Source organism: Clarias gariepinus, chromosome 6, assembly GCF_024256425.1.
Source record: "Clarias gariepinus isolate MV-2021 ecotype Netherlands chromosome 6, CGAR_prim_01v2, whole genome shotgun sequence".
NCBI lineage: Eukaryota > Metazoa > Chordata > Actinopteri > Siluriformes > Clariidae > Clarias > Clarias gariepinus.
Window position 1 is genome coordinate 23149093 of NC_071105.1, and position 21130 is coordinate 23170222.

A 21130-nucleotide genomic window follows, 5' to 3' on the forward strand; every position below is an offset into this window, starting at 1 on the left:
TGAATGAGCCTCTCGGCAGGGATGCACAGATCTGCCAAGCCAGCGCGCCAGCTGTGGCGCTGACATAGAGAAAATGAAGTGCTCTGAACAGGAAAGTCATGTTTGAGAGAGGAGGGGTAGAGGATGAGGGAATGTGTCTGTGCGTTTGTGCAGAGTGGTGGCAGAAATGATGGGGGGGGGGGGTGTCTGCTGGATAGGAAAAATATAGATAGAGGAGAATAGCAGAATATGGTCCGTGGCAAAATGCCACTCCAGGAAATTTATGATGAAGAGGCTAAGTGTTGCTCATCTCATGGCTTTGATTTTGAAGCTGTTCTTGCTTGTGTCTTGGCAGTGGCTCTGGTTTGGTTTGATTTCTCACAATAGCAGTGCCCAGGGTTTAAGAAGTTTAAACTGGGCTTTAATAGACACTAGAACACTTTCTTGATACGATAGACTGCTGCTTGCTTATTTATGTTGCTACATTTTTTTCTGGTAAATATTGTTATATTAATGGAAATTAAAAAGTGGGTTTTAAATCATAATATGTTATATATATGCTCTCTCTATTGGTAGCTCAGTGGTAGATGTCTTATATACCATGAGGAATGCTGGGGTTGGGAGGGATGTCAGGAAGGGCTTACGATGCAAGTTGTGTGGGGATCGGATGGTCCGCTTTGGTGATTCAATGATGGGATTAGTGACAGGCCAACAACATCAAGATTATAAGACTTAGAGACTACCCACTTGAGTAATCATTAAATAGTATTGTGGTGGGCTGTAAGCCTTTCCTGCTAGATTGTAACATGTTTGCGTTTCTGTTGTCTGTCAATATCGAAGTCAGTTAGTGTTAATCACAGTGCAGGTCTTCAGCTCAGATATCCATCTATTATTAAAAGAAACCACAGCAACTCCCAGGATGTTGTTTGTTTGGGTATTATCATCCAGCCTAATAACTTTTGCCTCTTCTTTATTAATTTTTTTTTTCTTGATTTTCACATCTTTCATATCACCTGTACTAAGTTGGGATTTTGTTCAAACTTTTACTAAAGAACATAAGGTTTAACTGGGCCTGGAGGACTGGCACTAGGCATGCACTGGTGCCATCCCTATTAGTTTCCCCTCTAGCTGACAGGTGTCCAGCAGATTTGCTCACTTTCTTGCTCACTCATGACAATATAATCACTCACTCACTCACTCATTTGCTTATTCACTGAATCTTCTCTCCTGCACTTAGAATTATTGGCCAGTGCAGAAATTGGGTCTCACTTGGACCCCATAAGTTGAACAATTGAATAACTGTACATCTGACAGAGTGCAGGGTAGGCAGCACGATGTGCACTTCAGTGAGCGAAAACAGAAGGACTGTGAAAGCTGTGGGCAGTGGAGGGAAAGGTAAAATGTCAAAAGCAAATGGGAGATGGAATGGCAAGAAAATGTGACTAAAGAGAAGAGAGCAAGCACTATAAAGAGCAGATCTGACATTAAGTACTTCTCAGTTGGCAAGAGACTGTACCAGAGAGTGAGGGTGAGAGAGCCAACATAAGTGAAAGGAGAGGGCGGGTGGGCGAAGCTGGCTGCAATTAGCATAATTAGACAACCTGCTCTTCTAAGGCAATGACAATATATGTCTTCCCTCATTACATCCTGTAAGCAAACGCAGAGCTTAATGCGAGGCAACATGCTCTCTCTCCACGCTCCATCCATTACCAGAGACGTGGCTTTGCCAATCCACACTACTCCCCTCTGAGGCTCACTCACCCGTAACTCTCCACTCTGCCAAGATGAGAGAGTCTCCAGCACAGGGGCTGCATTAAAGCATTTCCTCATTCCAGATCATAATAACCCATCTCAAGAGCGCCCCGTTTGCAGCCAAATGCAAGAATTCGGTAATGCTACAACACAGGCTTTGATGCCAGTCCAGGTGTTTGGTTAATGTTGCCTAATTGACTTTGTATTCCAAATGTTTTGGTTGCCAAGCGTAAACAGTTTATAGGCCTGGAATGATTTTCCAAATGTGTGTGCAAGCTTCAGTACCACTGCTGTGTGCTTGCTTCAGTAACATCTTTTTTATTGTACGGCACCCTCAGGCTGCTCCTCCTATTCTTGCACTTTTTAGCACAAAAAATTAATGTAGGTCGAATTGGGCTGAGAACCTGATGGATGGTTTTCCTAAAATTCGTGTTTTTCTGATTTCAGATTAGGTGGCCAAAACCTCCCTTTAAGTTTGGACGCACCGCCACAAAACTTAAATCGAAAATGTTCAGCTGGGTCTTTGAGAACCTGGGTCTTTGTGTGTGTTTTGAGTTATGAGCATTAATTTGGGACCCATGCAGAACCTCTTTGCTCCTGTGATTAATAGCTTCCTCATTTAGGCCCATGCAAAAATTAAGACACATCACAGTGGTGAGATCAAAAATCTTTACAGCTTTGGAAACAAATCATGTCATAAAAAATAATTAGCTTCTTCAAATATGAAAAACTTGCTACATAGAGATTGAACTGCAATACATCAGCAAAAAACTCTCCCATGCTTGTGCGTGGTCAATTTTGCCTACCCCAGCAAAGCAGTTTGATTGGTCAAACTTTTTGGGAGTTATCGAGATCTGATTGGTACCTGAATTCATTTATTTTGCACAGTAAATGGAAAAAAACTAACTGCTCAACAAGTTTTAAAAAACTGACACCCTGACCAACTTTCGAAACTTGACCTCATCTTTTGCTATTTGCTTTCCATAAAATAGATATTACATACAATTACAAAATTAGGAGTTTAAGTGGCTCCAGAACGTTTACAATGAAGTGGCCAGTTTGGAAACGTGGGATATTTTAAACTGTAAAAATAATTATGGCCTACTTTAATGGTATTACACCAGTGCAGGATAGTACAGCAATGCTTTCTAACTGTAGTCTCTTGTCCAACAAAGATTAAAAACACAGCAGCACAAAGCAAGAGCATGTGGCAGTGCAGTCACAATACTAAAGACAAGGAGACAACCAGTGACAGAACAAGAAGCACTAAAAAAAGGAAAAAAGCCAGGGCATATACAGTAGAACACACAGACATTTGTTCAACTGTAGTGGTATAAAAAGAAGTACAGATAGTAGTTTATAATACTACTTTTATAAGTTGCACAAATCCTGATTAAGTTAATACTACTACAATTATACACAGTAATGTAAAATGACTCATATTTAGTTTAAAAAAATACATTTTATTAGTAATTACATAATTAAAATCTGATTAAATAAACACTCATTTGTTTTACAGCACATTTTGTTTCTGACCAAAAATGAAACACATTATTCAGCTATAAGGTCGTTTAAGGAATGTTTCCAGTAAATAGGTCTAAAGCACTACTGTAGTTTAGTGGAATGTACAGTAAGTGCAAAAATCAAACTAGCTAGACCACCTAGCACTGATTTTTTTTTTATTTATTTATTGATCAAATGGTCTGTGGCTCCAGCCTCAGAAATTAATTCATACAGGGAAAAAATAAAGGTTCACAATATTTCAGTGTAATGAAGCAAATAAATCCATGATACAATGAAACTCTACTCCTATGAACTACTCAGATGCATCTGCATTAGTGTAGCCATGCTTCACATATTGCCCCCGCTTGTGTCAGTCTGCCAGTTACTCTGTTCATTTCAAGATTGAATCATGCAGAAAAAAATAATAAATTAATTAGTATAAAAAAAAAAAAATCATAATTATCTGTGGCCTTTGGTAGCCTAGTAGTATCATATACAGTAGGGATTATATAAAGAGTATGGATAAGAGTTTGAATGCCAGATCAGCGGCCTTGGGCTCTTCGTCTGCTGATCCCCATTAACAGCGGGCTGTGGTTCACTGGTTGTTCTATTACCTTTCTATTGTGACATGCATTTACTTTTTTTCCCATTGATTTGTGCTTCAATAACTTTTCTGTGGAACTGGACTGAACAGGTTGGCTATTGGTCCTCATGGGCATGGGTGAGCACTGGCTGCCTATGACCCTGTCACCAGTTTACTGGTATATAGTGAACAATTCATGTTAATAATTTCTTTAATTACATCTTTAATTATTAAAAAAAACTATTGAATATTACTGAGTTATAAAAAAAAAATCTATCAATCAAATAATTTTTTGGTAATTCAAAATCACTTTTTTCTGGAACAAATTATCTTTTACCTGTACACATCAATCCATATTAAGTTTCTGATTATAGTGACCTTCTTTTGGTGACCTTAAAATATTTTTCTAATAGATGTTTCAAATTCAGCTGCCAGTTTTCCCTGTAACTACAGGCAACTGTCACACCTATTAATATTATAGTCAAATGGCTTGAAATCTGCCATTCCATACCCTGTAAAATTTTGAAAGTAGGTCAGGTGAAAAATTAACATTTCCTTCTCTGTTTTGTGTTGTAAAAATATAACACATAGAGCCTTACTAATAATTTTTTTTAAATTACAACAAAATTCAGAGAGTTAAATATCATTCGGTTTATAAGATCAAGGTCTGTTGTACCTAGTTTTGTGTGGGCAGCTTTTGATATCTAAGTGTCTTAGCTCAAACTACATATTGTTTTACTTGCTAATAGACAGTAGGAAAATAAAACAGTCATGCTAAATGAGCACATTTAATTACTTAAATAAACTGAAACCCTTTGTTTGAGAAGATCTGAGTGCTCGAGGAGGTTAATGTGGTTTCAGGAGTGTATGGTTTGCATGAAAGCTACATGATCTGTGTTCTCCAGCTGCTTCAATGAAGATGACAAACATGTCTCATATGCTGCTCTGTCTGCATCTACACCTGGTCCATTTGTGCATTTTGATTGATATTAGTTGTCTTTTTAAGAACCTTTGACCTGGTTTTACAAAGTTTTCTTGATGCCTCTACATGCTTGTCATATAGTTGGATTGGTTATACTTGGGTTCCCAAGAACCATAATTATTATAATTTAGCAGTTGTTTAAAAGCATAACAATATATGCAAGGTTTGGTGGTGCTAGAAGAAGGGATGAAAGTACAGTGCCACTAGAATGATTGCTAAGCCTCTACAGTTTTGTGCATTAATTTGTGCATAAATTTGATCAGATCTTCATTTACAGTAAGTACTAGAACAGCAGCAATATAGTTTTTTCATGTATTTATTAAACAAAATTATCCAACAATTTGCTGGGGAAAAATAGCTAGTAGCTAAGTGTCCTGGAATTAACCACTCTTTTTAGGTATTTCTTTAACACTTCTGCTGGAAGCTTTGACTTGTCCATTGCAATATGGTAAATATCCTCTGCTTTAACCAGTTTTTATATACTTGTGTACACAGAGTCATTGTCTTGCTATCTTCTGTATATAGGTCCAGTTAAACTTATATGAATTCTATATTGGATTCATCTATCCACAGAATCTTTTTTCTAATTGGGTTCTGGCTTATTTTCATGTTCTTAAACAAACATCCAATGGGTAGCAGTGATTAGTTTTTTGACTAGAGATTCTTGCTTTAATGAAAAGACTGACCTGTAGTTTCTTCCATGTTACCCTGAAGTTCTGTATGACTTACAACACTGTGGTTAGAGGAATAGTGGCGCTGAATTTCCTTAGTTTGTAAATCATCCACTCCACAGTCGATTGGTGAAGGCCACACTCCTTAGGCTGATACAAATTGTTTTTGTACTGTTTTTTTTCTATACTGATGAGCATTTATAATTCTTTAGATGAGGTTCTCCAGAATTTCTTTTGATCAAGGCATGAACCACACTTTCAAAAGATTAAACATTTATAGTAAAAACTATGAGTGTTACTAGACCCCTTTTACTGCCACATGTGCCCCAGTAATTTCTTATGTTTAAGGTTTTTCCATGCACCTATATTTGTCAGTGGATTAAAATAGATTGATAATAATGGATTTTGAATCCAGTTCAATCCAAAAAACAAGCTGCGGCACACTTTGAACTCTGGGTCTGTACACCACAGTACAGCAAACTGTATTGGCATACGAAACACGAATCAGGATTGACATGACAGGACAAATGTATAGTTTTTACAAATAATATAGATTATCCTATTTTAACTCAAACATTATTGATTTCTGTCAATGGAAATCATAAACTCCTTCAGATCTGGCTGTATTTGGTGATAAACTACTAAACTCAATTGCTTGCAGGTCTGGCAGATGTAAAAGCCTGAATAATTATTTGGATTTGCAAGGGCTATAGTTAATGAGATTTTATTTCAGTTGAGGAAGAAGAACTTCATGAGTTGAGTCACAGTCAAATGATTGACCACTTTGCCAAAATAAAAATAAATAAATAAAATACAGTTTAATGCTGAAAAAATGAACCAACTCTGTTTGGACTTTATGTTACAAATGAGATGCAGATTCAGTGTTTCGGAGGGTACTGTACTTTGCATACTATTAGATTATATATTTATACTTACTGCCCACTTTAATAGAATCAACTGTACGCCTGCGATTGCACATGTGAGAGGGCCTGGAGGAAAACAAGGAAGAGATAAAGATCTGCTCAAAATACAGAAATACAAACTTTCAAGCAACACTGTACCTGTGGCTGATACGTTTATGAGGATTCCCTAGAAGCCATAATCAAAGTCCAAAGATGGTGTCACAACCCAGGCCAAAAGGGATGAGAGAAAGCCATAATCAGAAATCCAAAAGCACAGAACTCAAGATTAAGACATTTATAAAAAAATGCTACCATGGAGTAGTAAAATCCTGGAAAACGAGTAAGAAAAATACAGGGGTGCCATGCTTTTTTCTTTTTACCTGTCCCATGGACATCCAGTAACATTAAACAAATAGATGCTGAACAGGTTAAAAATTAGCCTGTAGAGTGTGAGACATCAAGATGGAGGGTGATAGAGGAGAGAGAAGATGAGGGAGATTGACTGAATTGCTGTCACTCTTTGGCTCTGGCCCTAAGCCCATCATTCTCTAGTGATCTGTCTCCTCTCAGCCCATGGATAGCTGTCATGGCCTCTGCGCTCTGACTAGCAACTGATGAGAAGTAGCAGCCATGTTTTCTAATCAATCTGCGACCTAATAGGTCACGAATGAGCAACCAGGCTTGCCAATAATGCTTTTTATGGAGAAGGTGAGGCCTTCCATTTGTATCAAACCCAGCTGATGTCTTTTTAACCCCACAACCCTTTCCATGTGATTCTTGCTAATTGACATCATAATAATTAACCTAAGCCTGTGACTCCTGAGTGTGTCTAACTGCACCAGCAAAACTGCTCTCTTTCAGTGCCAGTTCATTAACAAACCACATTCTAAGTCTTAATTAGGGACAAACTGTGTTTCCTTAAAATAATTTTAAGAGAAGAGAGAAAGGCAAAAGGCAGAGTTCTTAGGGCAAATATGAGTGGTAAAAGTGGTAAACCCTGAGAAGAGACTTAACAGATACATACACAGATAAAACTATTTGATGAAAATGTTTTTTAAGTTAATTATAAACACATGGTGAGGTCAAATGCTTCAAAACACGCACAGGAAAGCTAAGTATTTACTGAAATTAGTGAATGTCTCTGCCGTGAGCTGTTTTATTTTCCTGTGTATGGATAAAAATCAAGTCGAATTGTAAAGAGAAAAAAAAAACCATATGATCAAATGATTGTACTGTGCGCTTGTATACTGATTTTGGTTGGATTTGATTCAACTGATTTCTACAATTATATTGTAGTGTTTAAATGCTAAAAGGATGTTGGAGATATGAGTAAGCTTACTTGCTGCCTAATGCAAATGGCTGGGGGTACTTTATTCAGCACACAGTCATAAAACAGAATAAGCAATACATTCACCTTAAGAACCACCAATTCAGCCTAAGCATAAACCAGAGCACATTAAACAGGACACACTTAATATGCACGCAACATGGCCGAAGCCACTAACCCAAACACCCTTCCCCAACAGGGTGAACACACAGCAACACCTCCCGCAAGGCATGATGGTTGCTAGCCGAAGCCCCGCCTACAGTACAATTTTTTAAATATGTCAGAGATGTGATAGGATGACTTAAAACCTCCAATACCATTTTTTTTTTTGCAATTGTTTACTGTCACATGTGGAACTCGTCTTGAGAATGCCACACCCTAACCTGATCATACCTGCCAAGGCCATGAGAATATAAAAATATACTTATAATTATTTTTATATTTAAAAAAAGACATTTAAATGTGTACTTTGGATTGCTAAGAATCCAGCACTTGTAAAAATCAAGTGTTTACTTAATAAATGATTATTAAGAAATTCAAGAGACCAAGCCAGAAAGAAATTGACCGATGTGTAAAAAACATTCAAATACCCTCAAAAATGTGCATGCTGATTGAGAAACATTCTTTACTGAGATTTGTGATTTTTAAATGAACATATTTTTCTTGATTGATTGAGTTTTGCACTGACAAATATTTATTAAAAGTAAAAGATGCTTGCATATCTAGAGAACATGTTTCTCTGGGGAGTATGCTTGAAATTTCATTCAATTAAAATTATTTTATTTGTATAGCGCTTTTAACAATTGACATTGTCGCAAAGCAGCTTTACACAATCAAAAGAATTATTTAAGTTTGTATGGAATGTGAATGTGTATCAAACAGTAAAAGTAGGTTTCTATCAAAATAAAAAATTGACAATTTTTACTGTTTGAGAAATCATTTTCCAGGACTAAATCATGGCTCAGTAAAGAAATTATCTGATTTTAAAAGTGATAACTTAATGATACTGCTAAGTATCTTTATATCAGTAATGCTTAAACAGACTGTTTGAAAAGCTTTTCATTGACTATTACTTTTCCAAGAGACAGAACACTTGCTATCAGAACACTGTATTTTCTCCCCAATTACCATTACAAACTCCCACTTACCAGCTTTACTTGCAAACCAGCTACCTCTGGGGAGGGGTTGGGTCTAACACATGCCTTCTCTGTGACACACGAAGCCATGTGACATATACAGCTGCTTAGGCTAAGTCAAGCTAGCTTAAGCTGTTTTGGACTTTTAGCCAGGATACAAACTCACAGCTGGAGATTTTAAACTATACTGTACATAGGGGTGAATAAGTATGTGAGTGGAAGTGTTTATGAGTGATGCTCTAAGTCTAGTGTTCAAAGGACTGGGCTCTGATCCACTGTATAACAAGTGGATGTATGAAAGTGAATCTAAAAAGGCTCACTTGCATTTAACAAGTTATTAATTGCAAATATATATGGATATGACTTTTTAAGTTGAGTTTGATTACTTATAATGTATTATAAGTATAGTATTCATAGTTATAACTTTGGGGGAAGTCGTATGCCACTGAAAATGTGGATTGCATGCAACTTTTTCTGCATGTGTAGAAAAGCCACATTAATGTAGCCTTGCACTGTAATAAATGAGCAGATCATATAAAAGGTCTTATATTGTCAATCATTTATTCTGGCAATGCATAATGACATGCCTGGAATAAATGTAATTTTAAATATATGTGGACTAGAGTGGAATCTTTCTGCTTGATTAACTTTGCTTTTGAGGTTTTGTATTTCACTCACCACTGCTTTCTGCCTGACTCCCACATAACAGCTATTCATTGACTATTGCTGATACCATGATCCTTTAGCTTTGAGGTTGTGATACCTCAGCTACTCACAACATTGTTTTTCTTCACATTCAGAAAGCTTTAAAAGACCATTAATCATTAGCCAGTGTTTGTATGTTTGTGCATGCAGCTGGGCTGTAGCTTATCTACACCTCCTGGCCTACTGTTTGTTTGAAGCATTAGGTTAACTGCTTTGATGGATGGAATTAATTGATGAATGCATTTATCCAATTAGTGCTCCCTCATGCAATTAATCAGATACCCCTAGTGTAAATCCAGTGCTGTAGGTCACAGCTAGACAGTCAGAGGCTTCCAGACCAGGTCTGTGATGTATAACCTGCTCTTTGTCTCTTCTCCTCACAGTCCTTCGCCACACCCGACTAACTCACACATCAGGCTCCTCGGCTTATTGGAATTCTTGCTGAGTCCGAGTATTCTTTCTTGGGGGGAAAAAAGTTTGAAGGTAGATTATTTTGGGGAAAAAGATTTTTTTTTTCTCTATGCAGCCTTCTGTTTAAGAATAAGACCTGCAAATTAACTTGGCAGAAAGGTGTTGAAAACTGTTCCAAAAATGCATTTAAAAATATAATTTGTTTTGTTTGAAATGAATGAAAAAATTCTGCTTTTTTTATTGCAGTGGTTAAAAGAATCTGAATGACATATGTAGGATGGTCACGCAGGTTCAGATTACCATTAAGTACTTTTCCTATTAAAGTAGACTAAGGAAATATGAAATGTTCATAAGTAGAACAAGATCTATCCTAAATTTAAAAAAAGTCATGCACGTCACCAGCCACTTACTCACCACTTCTTAATCGGAACACATTTACTGCTTCTGATTCATGCAGTTACTTAATCGGCCAATTATGTGGCAACTGTGCAATTCTTGCAAAAAAATCATGCAGTCATGAGTTACATTTAATCTTCATATTAGATATCTGAAAGAGGAAAAATATGATCTCAGTGACTTTGACTGTGGCATGGTTACCTGTCCCAGATGGTTTGTTTATTTTAGAAACTGCAGATCTCTTGGGATTTTCATTCACAACACTCCATATAGTTCACACGGACGTGTGTGTGTGTGTGTGTGTGTGTGTGTGTGTGTGTGTGAGAGAGAGAGAGAGAGGGAGAGAGAGCAAACAAACTAAAATGCACTACAGGAACTCAAACAACCACTTTTTAAGCCCAGAAGTATCTCAGAATGCAGAACACACTTGAACTTGGGGTGAATGGGTTATGGGCTACAACAGCAGCAAGACCTAGGAACAGGTTTACCAAAACTGAACAGACAGATTCATATTCTTTGCTGACAGGACTTGTATCCTGTTGTTGTATATCTAACAAAAACATCAACAAAGCATTTCTACCCATGTACCTTCTGTTCAGTGAATTATTATTATTATTATTACTATTATTATTTCACCCTTTCTTTTATTTTGTAGGCACTTCCAGATCGACTTACAAAAAGTGCTTTAAAGTTTTCGTCACTGGAGAGATACTTACACTGAGTTACTAAATAACCCAGTGTAAGTATCTGTATATTGTATATAGATATTTACAATAAATGTCTTGATATGTACATTAAATGTCTTGATATTGTAATTATAAATATTACCATGTATCAAGGGGATTTTTCCTTTGACAGTTGCTCTTTCTGTGTATCTTTCCTGTTACAATGGAAATAAAATAATTCATTGTTGCCAAATATTATGATTTGATAAAAAATAACCAAATAATAAGCAGTATTGTTTTAAGGTTAAATCCGGTATACAATTACAGGCCACCTTGTTTAGTGACAGGATTATTACTAATTATTTTTTGTGTCTGTGTGTTCTGTTTCAGATGGCCTTATCGTTTTCCATCATATCCTCTTTGGAGACTGTACAAAGTACATTGTGGATGAAGATAATACTTTATCAGAGAAAGCTATGGCACAACACAAATACTGCTTTGTATTCAGTACATTATGTATTCCCTGCATCCAGAGTTTCAGCATCGCCTAGGTTGTAAAAGAAATTCCTCAAAAGAATAGCTTCAAGACTGTGAAATTTAATTCAACCAACTGTTTTCATTGTAAAGAGTGAGTTCAGTATTTGCATATGGTATGGAACAACACAAATGGTCTATTTCAACAAAGGCACTAAAAGTAAACCAACATTATTATCAGTTCTGTTTCTGTGATTTGGAACAGGCTCATTGGGATTACTGAACTTCAACCTGAAAAAAAAAAAAAAAAAAAAATCCTGATTTTTTTCTGTTTGGCTATATTGATTTCCAGGCATGTCTTTGTACACTCTGAACTCCTTGTCCAAACCCTGCTTATCCCGTAGAGTGTTGGCAAACCTAGCCATGTATCTGGCAGAGCAGAGTGATTTCTTCTTTAAGACGCTAATCCCAAACAACTGTTGAAAAGATGCTAAAACTTTAGGCTGCAATTATACATTTGAAATGATGCCTCAGTCACTCTGCATCTGCAAGTGTTAAACAAGCAGGTAAAGGTATTGGATGTATGTATTCAAACCCATCATATTGCAGTACGTTTACTTGGATTATTTTTTCACACTCAGTAACAATATCGGAAAGAAGAATTGTTTTTGATTGTGTTCACAACTCTGCCCCATGCCACTCAGAAAAGTGAGAGTTGTCTAAAATGGCTACACAGTGGAGACAAAGGACAAACACTCTTGTTGTGACTCTTGGAGTGCTGCACTGCTGGGTATTGGCGTCCTGTTATGATGAGATGACTCGAGTTCTTACAGAGGACAAATCTCTCAAAAAACATTCAGTGACCCATGAAAGAGTGAAAAGAGGATGGGTGTGGAACCAATTCTTTGTGGTGGAAGAGTACACAGGAACAGAGCCACTTTATGTTGGAAAGGTATGTTAATTATATATATATATATATATATATATCTTAAGAAATGTCCTTAGCTGCATCGCCATATGAGTTTAAATAGAATCAGAAACAGGCTGAGTGGTGGTGCCTGTGTAAGGTTGTGTACTGTACATGTTCTCTCTGTATCTTAATAGACTTCCTCAGGATTTCTTCCCAAAAACAGGGCTGTAGGCTGTATGTATGAATGAGGTGTGCTTAGTGCTTTGTGATGGACTGGTATCCCATCCAGGTTGCGCTCCTAGCCCATATACAGTATTGTAGATATACACTCTGGATTTGGCATGACCCTGACGAGGATAAGGCTGTTATTGAAAGTGAGTGGTAAAACCTGTGCCTATGCCTGTCTGTCTGCTTGATTGGCAACAAAGTACAAGTCAGTGCTTGAGTTGGAAAAAAAGTGCTAAGAAACTGTATATAAAAATTTCTGGTCAAAAATGTACTCAAGTGAAAAGCAAAAAGTTATTCGACTATTTAAGGGGGGAAGTTAATTTTATTGTAAAAAGTTTATTTTATTATTTATCTGAAACCACTAAAAGATTTTTTTACCAACTCTGCTTTATTCCAATGAAAATAACTTTTATAGAATTTTTACTTGCATCTACAGTATATTGCATATTGCAGTATAGCTGCAGTGTGTGACACACTATGTGTGGGAAACTGCTGTGTTTGTCCTGGTCTCCAGGAGTTCCTAACCTAACTTACCACACATGTATCGTTGAGCGAACGGATGTTAAGTGGCATAAATGCTATAATTAAGGATTTATGTTCTGTTGTTTTAAGGTTGCAACGTTGTGCTAAGGGGAATTCAATTAATGTTATCCCAAAATCATTAACACAATAATTCTAAATTTCGAAATCAAAATGGCCATGCCGTTTAAACTTTCAAGCCTGTAGTCATGCCTGATAATAGCTTAAATTTTTTTCTACACTGGTGAACTTGATTTAAAGGAAATCTAAAATGGATTTTGTGTGTATGTATGTGTGTGTGCGTGTGTGTGTGTGTGTGCGTGTGTGTGTCAGAGCAAAGAAGGGCACATGCATTTCGAAAGGATTCATTATTCTGGATTATGTGTGCACTGGACAAGATAGGAGCTGATGTCTAAATGTGAAATCGTGCAAGAGGAAAGAGGTGGGGTTGGATGTCTGGAGAGAGATGATTTTATTAATAAAATTACCCAGAATTATTGCACACCATGAAGCCAGAGAACAAGCCAAGACAATTAATAGAGGCTGCTGGTGTTGCTAAACCCATTTATCGCTGAAGGTATCCAATACTTTAATTAGGGCAATATAGGATTAAATACAACCAGCATGCTTTTTATCACCAGTAACCATTTAAAACGGAGACACCCCCCCACCCCTCCGCTCCATCGTCTCTATCTTCTCTAAGTCAGGAAGGATGCCAAGAATATAGAGCTATTATTCTGCTAATGAAACATGTTTTTTTTCTCCTCTTAAATGGTTCCTGTCTGAGCTATAAACTGGCAGTTTTGCTACATACATTTGGATAATGAATTCCCCTGCTCTTCCATAAACTGCTTGACTCATATTACTTAAGCAGGGTTTTTTTTGTAGTCAAAAAAAAAAAATGCTGTGTATGTTATTTGATAAAGTAACAGTTTTGCCTATTCACTCATCCATTTATTTATTCATTCATAGAATTTGAACAAATCATAACTGAATAAACAACAAACAAACAAACAGAGAAAAATAGACAAATACAATAAAAAGGAATTAAATGTATTAATACTAAGAATATTGCCAGATAACCTACACACAGCTTGAGGGAAAGTAGGACTTATGCACACCTTTTCCAACCAAGAGCTAAGACATTACTGCACTTACGTAGAGACCAGATTAGTTTCCTAATGCCATCTCTATTAAAATGTATTCACCCTTTAATCTGGCATTAAAATTCTCCATCATACAAAGTTGTTTATAACCAAATATTTTTTTATTTACTCTATATATTAACTAAACAATATTGATTCGCTAAGAACAAAAGTGGGAGGGTTCGGGGCGCACAGTGCTGTGCTCCAAGGATGATTTGTAAAAAATCCAATTAGAGCTCAGTCTTAAATTACGTCTTTTTTAAAAATTTACTTTCCTACATAGACACTCATTTGTCGGGCGCCCCATGTACACTAATGAACATAATACAGCTTAGATTTTTTTTTTATTGTAAATAAATTATATTAAACAAATACAGCGGGATATTGTGACTAAATGACTTCATTATTTAAATGAGTAATTATTAAATTATTAAGTGTTAAATAATTACATGTTAAAGTAGCATTCTTCTCTGCCTTAGTTTAAGGGGGCGGCGCCCCTTATTGACCAGCTGCCACTGCTGATTAGTGCTACAGTAATCATTTCCTCTTAAAAGGGTCTTTGGAAACACCACATACTGTACTCGTTTCATTTAAAGCCATCAACACGCTGAGTCAGAGCGGACATTGAAACACAAGAAGCAAACTAGTGCATATTGAAACACAAGGAGCCAAACTAGTGTATATTTCAAAAATCATCAGTTTACCCATATTTAAAAGACACATAACACACATTTGAGGATAACAATGTACACATTTTAGACATAGAGGATTGATGGTTTGAGAGATAAGTAAAAGAAGCCATCTGTACCAAGGTGAAAAAATCCTTTCCCTCAAAAGAGGTAGAGGTCTCAGACATGATCGGTTTCTCATTGTCTATGCTGCTTTTTTATCCATGCCAATTCTAGTTTAAGAACAATTCACACATCCACCGGGGAGACCAAACCTCTCCACTCTTTGCTTTTACAAGGGAGGTATAGGACGTGTGATCATTACATCCTAATGACTCTTCCCCTAATCTCACCTTCTCTATTGTCCATCAAACAGCCTGATCAAGGCAGTTGAGAAACAGCCTAGAGGATATTTTTGGGGTCCTTTACCAACCTTTTTTAGACCAACGAAGCTGCTTGGATGAATAGTAAAACTTTTGAACCAAAAAAAAAGGTTCAACATTTAGTTGTCATAGGTATCCAAGATGAATACAAATTACAACATTTTGTATTTTATTTTAATATATTTTGTAACTGCATGTTGCAGGTAAACAAAATTTCTTTGCATGTTTAAGAGCACTTAAGTAGTACCATTCAAATAGGAGTGTATGTAAATGTGTGTATGTGTATCAGCACAAACACAGTTAAGTTTAATGGAATGAACTCATAGTTACTGTCTGAAGCACTCAATACAGTTTTCTTGGAAGGAACACAAACATAATGTTAGCATAACTGACATCTACTGTAATTGTATGAGTTAAAAATTTTATTTGAGTTACAATGAGCATAATTTTTTTTGCATGTTTATTGAAACTGATGTCTGTTGCCAACAAACTGATTTTTAGCTAATCTTAGATTTCTATAATAAATGAATAAAAAAATTAATGCAGAGTAAGCTGAGCAGAAGTAAATGTCTGGTCACAAACGGCTCTTTTCCTCATAACACTCTTGTGTTCAATGCCTTTTGCCAAAGCACTACTTCCAGTCTGAAGGAAATTCCTTTGAAAATTATATGTGCAGGTAAATCTTAATGAATTGAAAAGCCCAACATAGTATAAATGGGTGGCACACGCAGCTGGGTGTTATAAGCACACATTTATTATGAGTAACTGATTTGGTAGATAACTTTATTTTTGGGAGTATGGTGGGGAAGAACAAGGGATAAGATGGTCCATGCTTTTTGATACAGTGGTATTGATACAGATACTGAATATAAAATTTAAAAAACAAGTCTTTGTCTAGAATTGATTTACTGTCCAGAATTAAAGATGTCTTTTAATAATTGACAAGAAATAATAAATGTTATAGTTCCACCCTCAGCTAAACCCTGCATTTTAAATAACATACATAGGAAGCATTTCTATTATCCACAGTGCATCCTAAAGCTACCCATGTGTTCAAAGAAACAGTGTATTTGTGTGTTTTTTTGCACAAAATAAAGGTTAAATTAAGGGGGGAAAAATACTTTAAAGTATAATATTGCCCTGATAATCGTGTAATAGTAATTTACAGTCAGCACTGTGTCAAGGATATCGGGTCGAAATTAGCACCTCATATGCCAACTTATCATATCTAAACTAGGCATGATGACTGACAAGAGATGACAGCTAATCAGGAAAAAAAAAGAGAGTGTGTGTGTGTGTGTGTGTGTGTGTGTGTGTGTGTGTGTGTGTGAGAAAAAGAGTCATAGAAGTCTGATATCATACTAGAAAAGAAAAAAAAGTTTTTCAATTGTGACTTGCCTAGTTATATTGAATGAGAGCCAGTGATTTAAACTGTTTGCACCCTTTGATCCTTCTTCTGATAAAAGTACAGTATTAGCTAATGTCCCAAGACTGTCTGGCTTATGATAACATTTTTCGAAAGGTTTTATGCTACAGTACTAGTTTTCTGCTACTTGTCTATGATTGACAATTTTATTAAATAGATTAAGTAGATAAAAATAATATTAAATATACATTTTATTATATGAACATAAACATTTAAGTGTACTTTCCAATAGTTGAGTTTGTTGTTTTCTCTGTGTGCTAAATTTTGACGTAAATGTTTGAGGTTTCTTAATTAATTTGCTAAAAAATGACATACCCGTTTATCGCCTCATGGAGCGTTATATAAAATTCATATTTCATATGACATTGAATAATGTAACTCTTTTACTCTCAGTTTTTATGTATGTTCTGTGACTCTGCAAAATACAAAATTAAGTATCCTCTGTGAGAGTTTCCTTTTTGAGTTTTTCTGAGGTATTGTATAGTTGATGGCACACCAGTTATTTCCGCAGTCTCGCAACCCGAGGCATCATACTGGCTACAACTGCTGTGTGCGGCAAAACATGATATCTATTTATACTTTATTGATATCCTTAGGATAGGATAAAAGAACACAGGTAATTCACAATGTGGGATTTCTCTGTACATGTGCAAACCTTGTGTCCAAAAGGGCATTCTTCAAATTGCTCACAAACTGTTAAGTATATGGGTATGCTTTTTTGGTAACACTAACACACTGCAGTACGCTGCAGTATCTCTGGAGTAGGCAGAAAATTTTTACCCCATGCTTGATACGTACACATATTACAAGAGACTAATAATTGTATTGATGTGTCCACATGTCTTGTCGTTTATAATAAAAATTCAGAATGATAACTAATGATGACACCAAAGGTGCGGTATAGTGATATTAATCTATTTATGATGCAGCAATTTAATTAAAGCAGCAATTCAATGAAATTTTATTTGTATAGTGATCTATTGTTAAGATTATTGTTGCAAAGCAGCTTTAATGAATTAAATATTATCAATATAAAATTAAAAAGGAAATATAAGGGTAAAAGTATAAATTATAACCATCAGCTTGTCCATGATGAGTAAGCCGGGGCAATGGTGGCAAGAAAAACTTCCTGAGTTGACAAGAGAAATAAACTTTGAGAGAGTCAGGCTGAAAAAAAAAAAAATCTTTATTTGAGTATAACCAGACAGTTTCACCATAAATCAGCTGCTGCGATCTGCGTGCTATAAGTACAAAACTGTTTGTGAGAAATTCAGTCATAAACAATTAATCAAATTATTAGATCATTGCATCCCTTATGGATACAGTATTGCTCATTATAATCTTAATACGACAATATTCAGCTGGTCCTTTTATACGAGATTTGCTTCACTCTACTGCAAGATGCTGCTGTAGGATCATTCGAACAAGACTACTACTGTGAAACATTAAAAGTGAAAAGCTGAAGTTAACATTATGGATTATTATATTACATTATGGAATGTTATAAGAGCATTTAAGGAATCCTTTCTAAATTACACCTAACAGGACATGGATAAAATCATCCTCTTTGTCCAACCACTTGTTGCTACCCACAATTCTCTGCTTACAATTGTATAAATATTTTATACATTATTTCCAGAGAATGGTACAAACAGAAGATGACAAAATATTTTGGATGTGTTCCTTATGTTTTAAAATCGAGCAATTTTAGACAAGAATTGAAAGACATGCCTGTTATTGTGGCAGTAGATAGAAATAACCTGGCGTGGAGTTAATATTATGTGCCATGCAACACAGAGGAAGTAATATATGCACACAACCTATTAATTGATAACTTTTGCATGTAGCTTTTGTTTTGCAATAAAAAGGTTAATTGTTTCAACTTCAATAAATACCTAATCCTGGTTGGGTTGTGGTCTGAAGCCAATCCAGGAGTGCCCAGGATGCAAGTGCCCAGGATGTGCTGTTTACATTTCCTTCTCTGTAAAAGCTACCTCAAAACAAAGCACATATATCCTATTATATATATTTTTACAGAAGTAAAATTAAGTCCTGTGTGTGCTGCCCAATGAAGAGGCATTCTGGATTTTTATAGACATACTGTAAAACTATTTACTCTATTACATACTAAGATAACATGAGCTTAAAACAGGGCATGTTATAAAAATAAATTTAACACTTCCTGTGGCAATGTGGTCATAATGTCTGACTATAGTAAATAAATGAATGCAGCGACTAATTTTAACAGAAATTGGTATTTTTTTGTGAAATGTGCCTATTAGCTGGCTATAAGGGTGCCAGGTGTCTGGTTAACAGTTAAACACTAGCAGCCAAGGAAAAAAAAGATAGACCCTCCATTTTCCATACGTTTAAAGTCTCATGCTCAGACAAGACATCTGTCCTCCCAGTTAGAATAGATAAATGTGTGCACAAATGGCAGTCTGGGGCAGGGGGAATAAAGAGTCGTGATTTACAGTTGTGTGACATCACAACATCCTAATCAGTCATTTTAAAAGCTAAAATTATGCACATTTTCAGCACTGTTTGAAACCAGGCCTGGTTTGCTGATTGATATAAATTCTGATTGGTTGAAGCAAAAATATGTCTAATTATATATCTGATATTGTCATTACACTGTGCTCCGTATATTTCCCCAAATATATTCAAGTTCAACCCTAGTAAAAAAAAAGTATACTAAGTATATTAAATCCTAGCATGCCAAAGCATACTTAAATGTACTTGCAGCCAGACTAATGACTAGTATACTTGAAGTTTGCTATTTTGGAACAACTAATTTTGTACTAAGTGTATTTAAGTTGTAATTAAATTGTACAAAAGTACAATTTTAAGTGTATTAAGTATACTTTTGTGTGCTAAAGTGGAACAATTTTAAGTATACTTAGTACACTTAAAGTATATGCCTGTGTGTGTACTAACGTACATAACTGACAGTAATTAATACAATTTTAGTATATATTTAATATATTATAAGTACATTACAGCTATTTCTACTGTGTTACAAATACATGATTAATATACTATGAGTATATATTTTTATTACAGCAGTAGCTGTTATACTTCTTGTCAATTACAAATACTAAAAAAGTACACTTTGTGGTTAATACAAATATACTTTATTGTATCATACAGTACATAAAACCTTCTATATTACAGTATTGCAAATCTATTACCAGTACACTAAAGGTGTTTAGGATAATTAAATGCTGAATGTATTTTCTACACTATGACATGTTTTTGAAACACATTACATTAGTACAGTAATTATGAGGGAGATTTTATTCATGAGTTCAACAGATTTAATTTGCACAAGGTTACAAAAAACTGTCCTATAGTTTATTTGTATTTAACAAACACACAAATTTAAATTTAAACTGTAGTCTGAACACAGACAGACATTAGTATTAGAGTATACAGGTACAGTATTAGTTTAAACCTGGTGTGTTGATTCTGTTACACAGAGACTGAAAACAGGCCGAGAGCTACGGAGCCATTATACCACAAGCAAAGTACATGAGATTTAGCAACAACACATTAGACAATACATTCTATAGTTTAAAGTATGTACTCAATTACAAATTACCTAACAAAAACCGTTACATTTACCTTATGTCGATGAAAATAAAATAATAACGATACGAACTAACGCACGCGATGATGCAGCTTCCAGCCGTTAATTCAAACTAGAAGTGGAGGACTGGGGAGCCAATCAGAGAGCGGACTTTCCGAATCTGCCCGCCTACAAACAATTGGCTGGTGGGGCGCCGAATACTAGTCTATGGTTGGCTGGAATAGATACAAAGATATCACACCGCTGCAGTGTGTCACTTTATTCTGTGAGCGCACAGAAGAGTGAGAGAGTGCAAACATAAATTATCTGGAACAGGAAAAAATTATTTTCAGCGCACAAAAACGAGTTTAACATCGCGCGCGCGAGAGAGATTCAGCGTGAAGAAACGAGTCTAAAAGCACGAGAGAGTAGTACACTAAATATAAGTACATTTAAATTTAACTGATAATATACTGAAACTACCGAATATTAAAAATTGTTTTCTAATGTATACTTTCTGTACATTTGTACAATGATTATTTCGAGCATATTTTTTAAAAAATATACCAAAAATACATTGAAAAACAAGTTTAAATAAGTATACTTTGGAAATTAGACCAACCTTTCACTTAAAGTATATTTTCCAATAATATATTTTTGAAAAGTGTACTATAATACAATTATTTTTAAGTATATTAAAAATTTAATTCCAAAATTTGGTAAAAGCATGATGTTAGTATACTTTTTATATATTAACTGATGGTACAATTTTTTGTTAGTATATTTGCAATGTACTA

At 35.5% G+C, this 21130-nt stretch overlaps 1 protein-coding gene across 1 annotated transcript in view; it reads left to right on the plus strand.

Moving 5' to 3' along the window:
* LOC128526487 (cadherin-22) overlaps positions 1 to 21130 on the plus strand; it is a 366248-nt gene that overhangs the window by 95519 nt on the left and 249599 nt on the right. Inside the window, exon 2 of the mRNA XM_053498379.1 lies at positions 11403 to 12438. Coding sequence (XP_053354354.1) covers positions 12211 to 12438 — 228 coding nt within the window. The 5' untranslated portion in view covers positions 11403 to 12210. The remainder of the gene's footprint in view (positions 1 to 11402; positions 12439 to 21130) is intronic.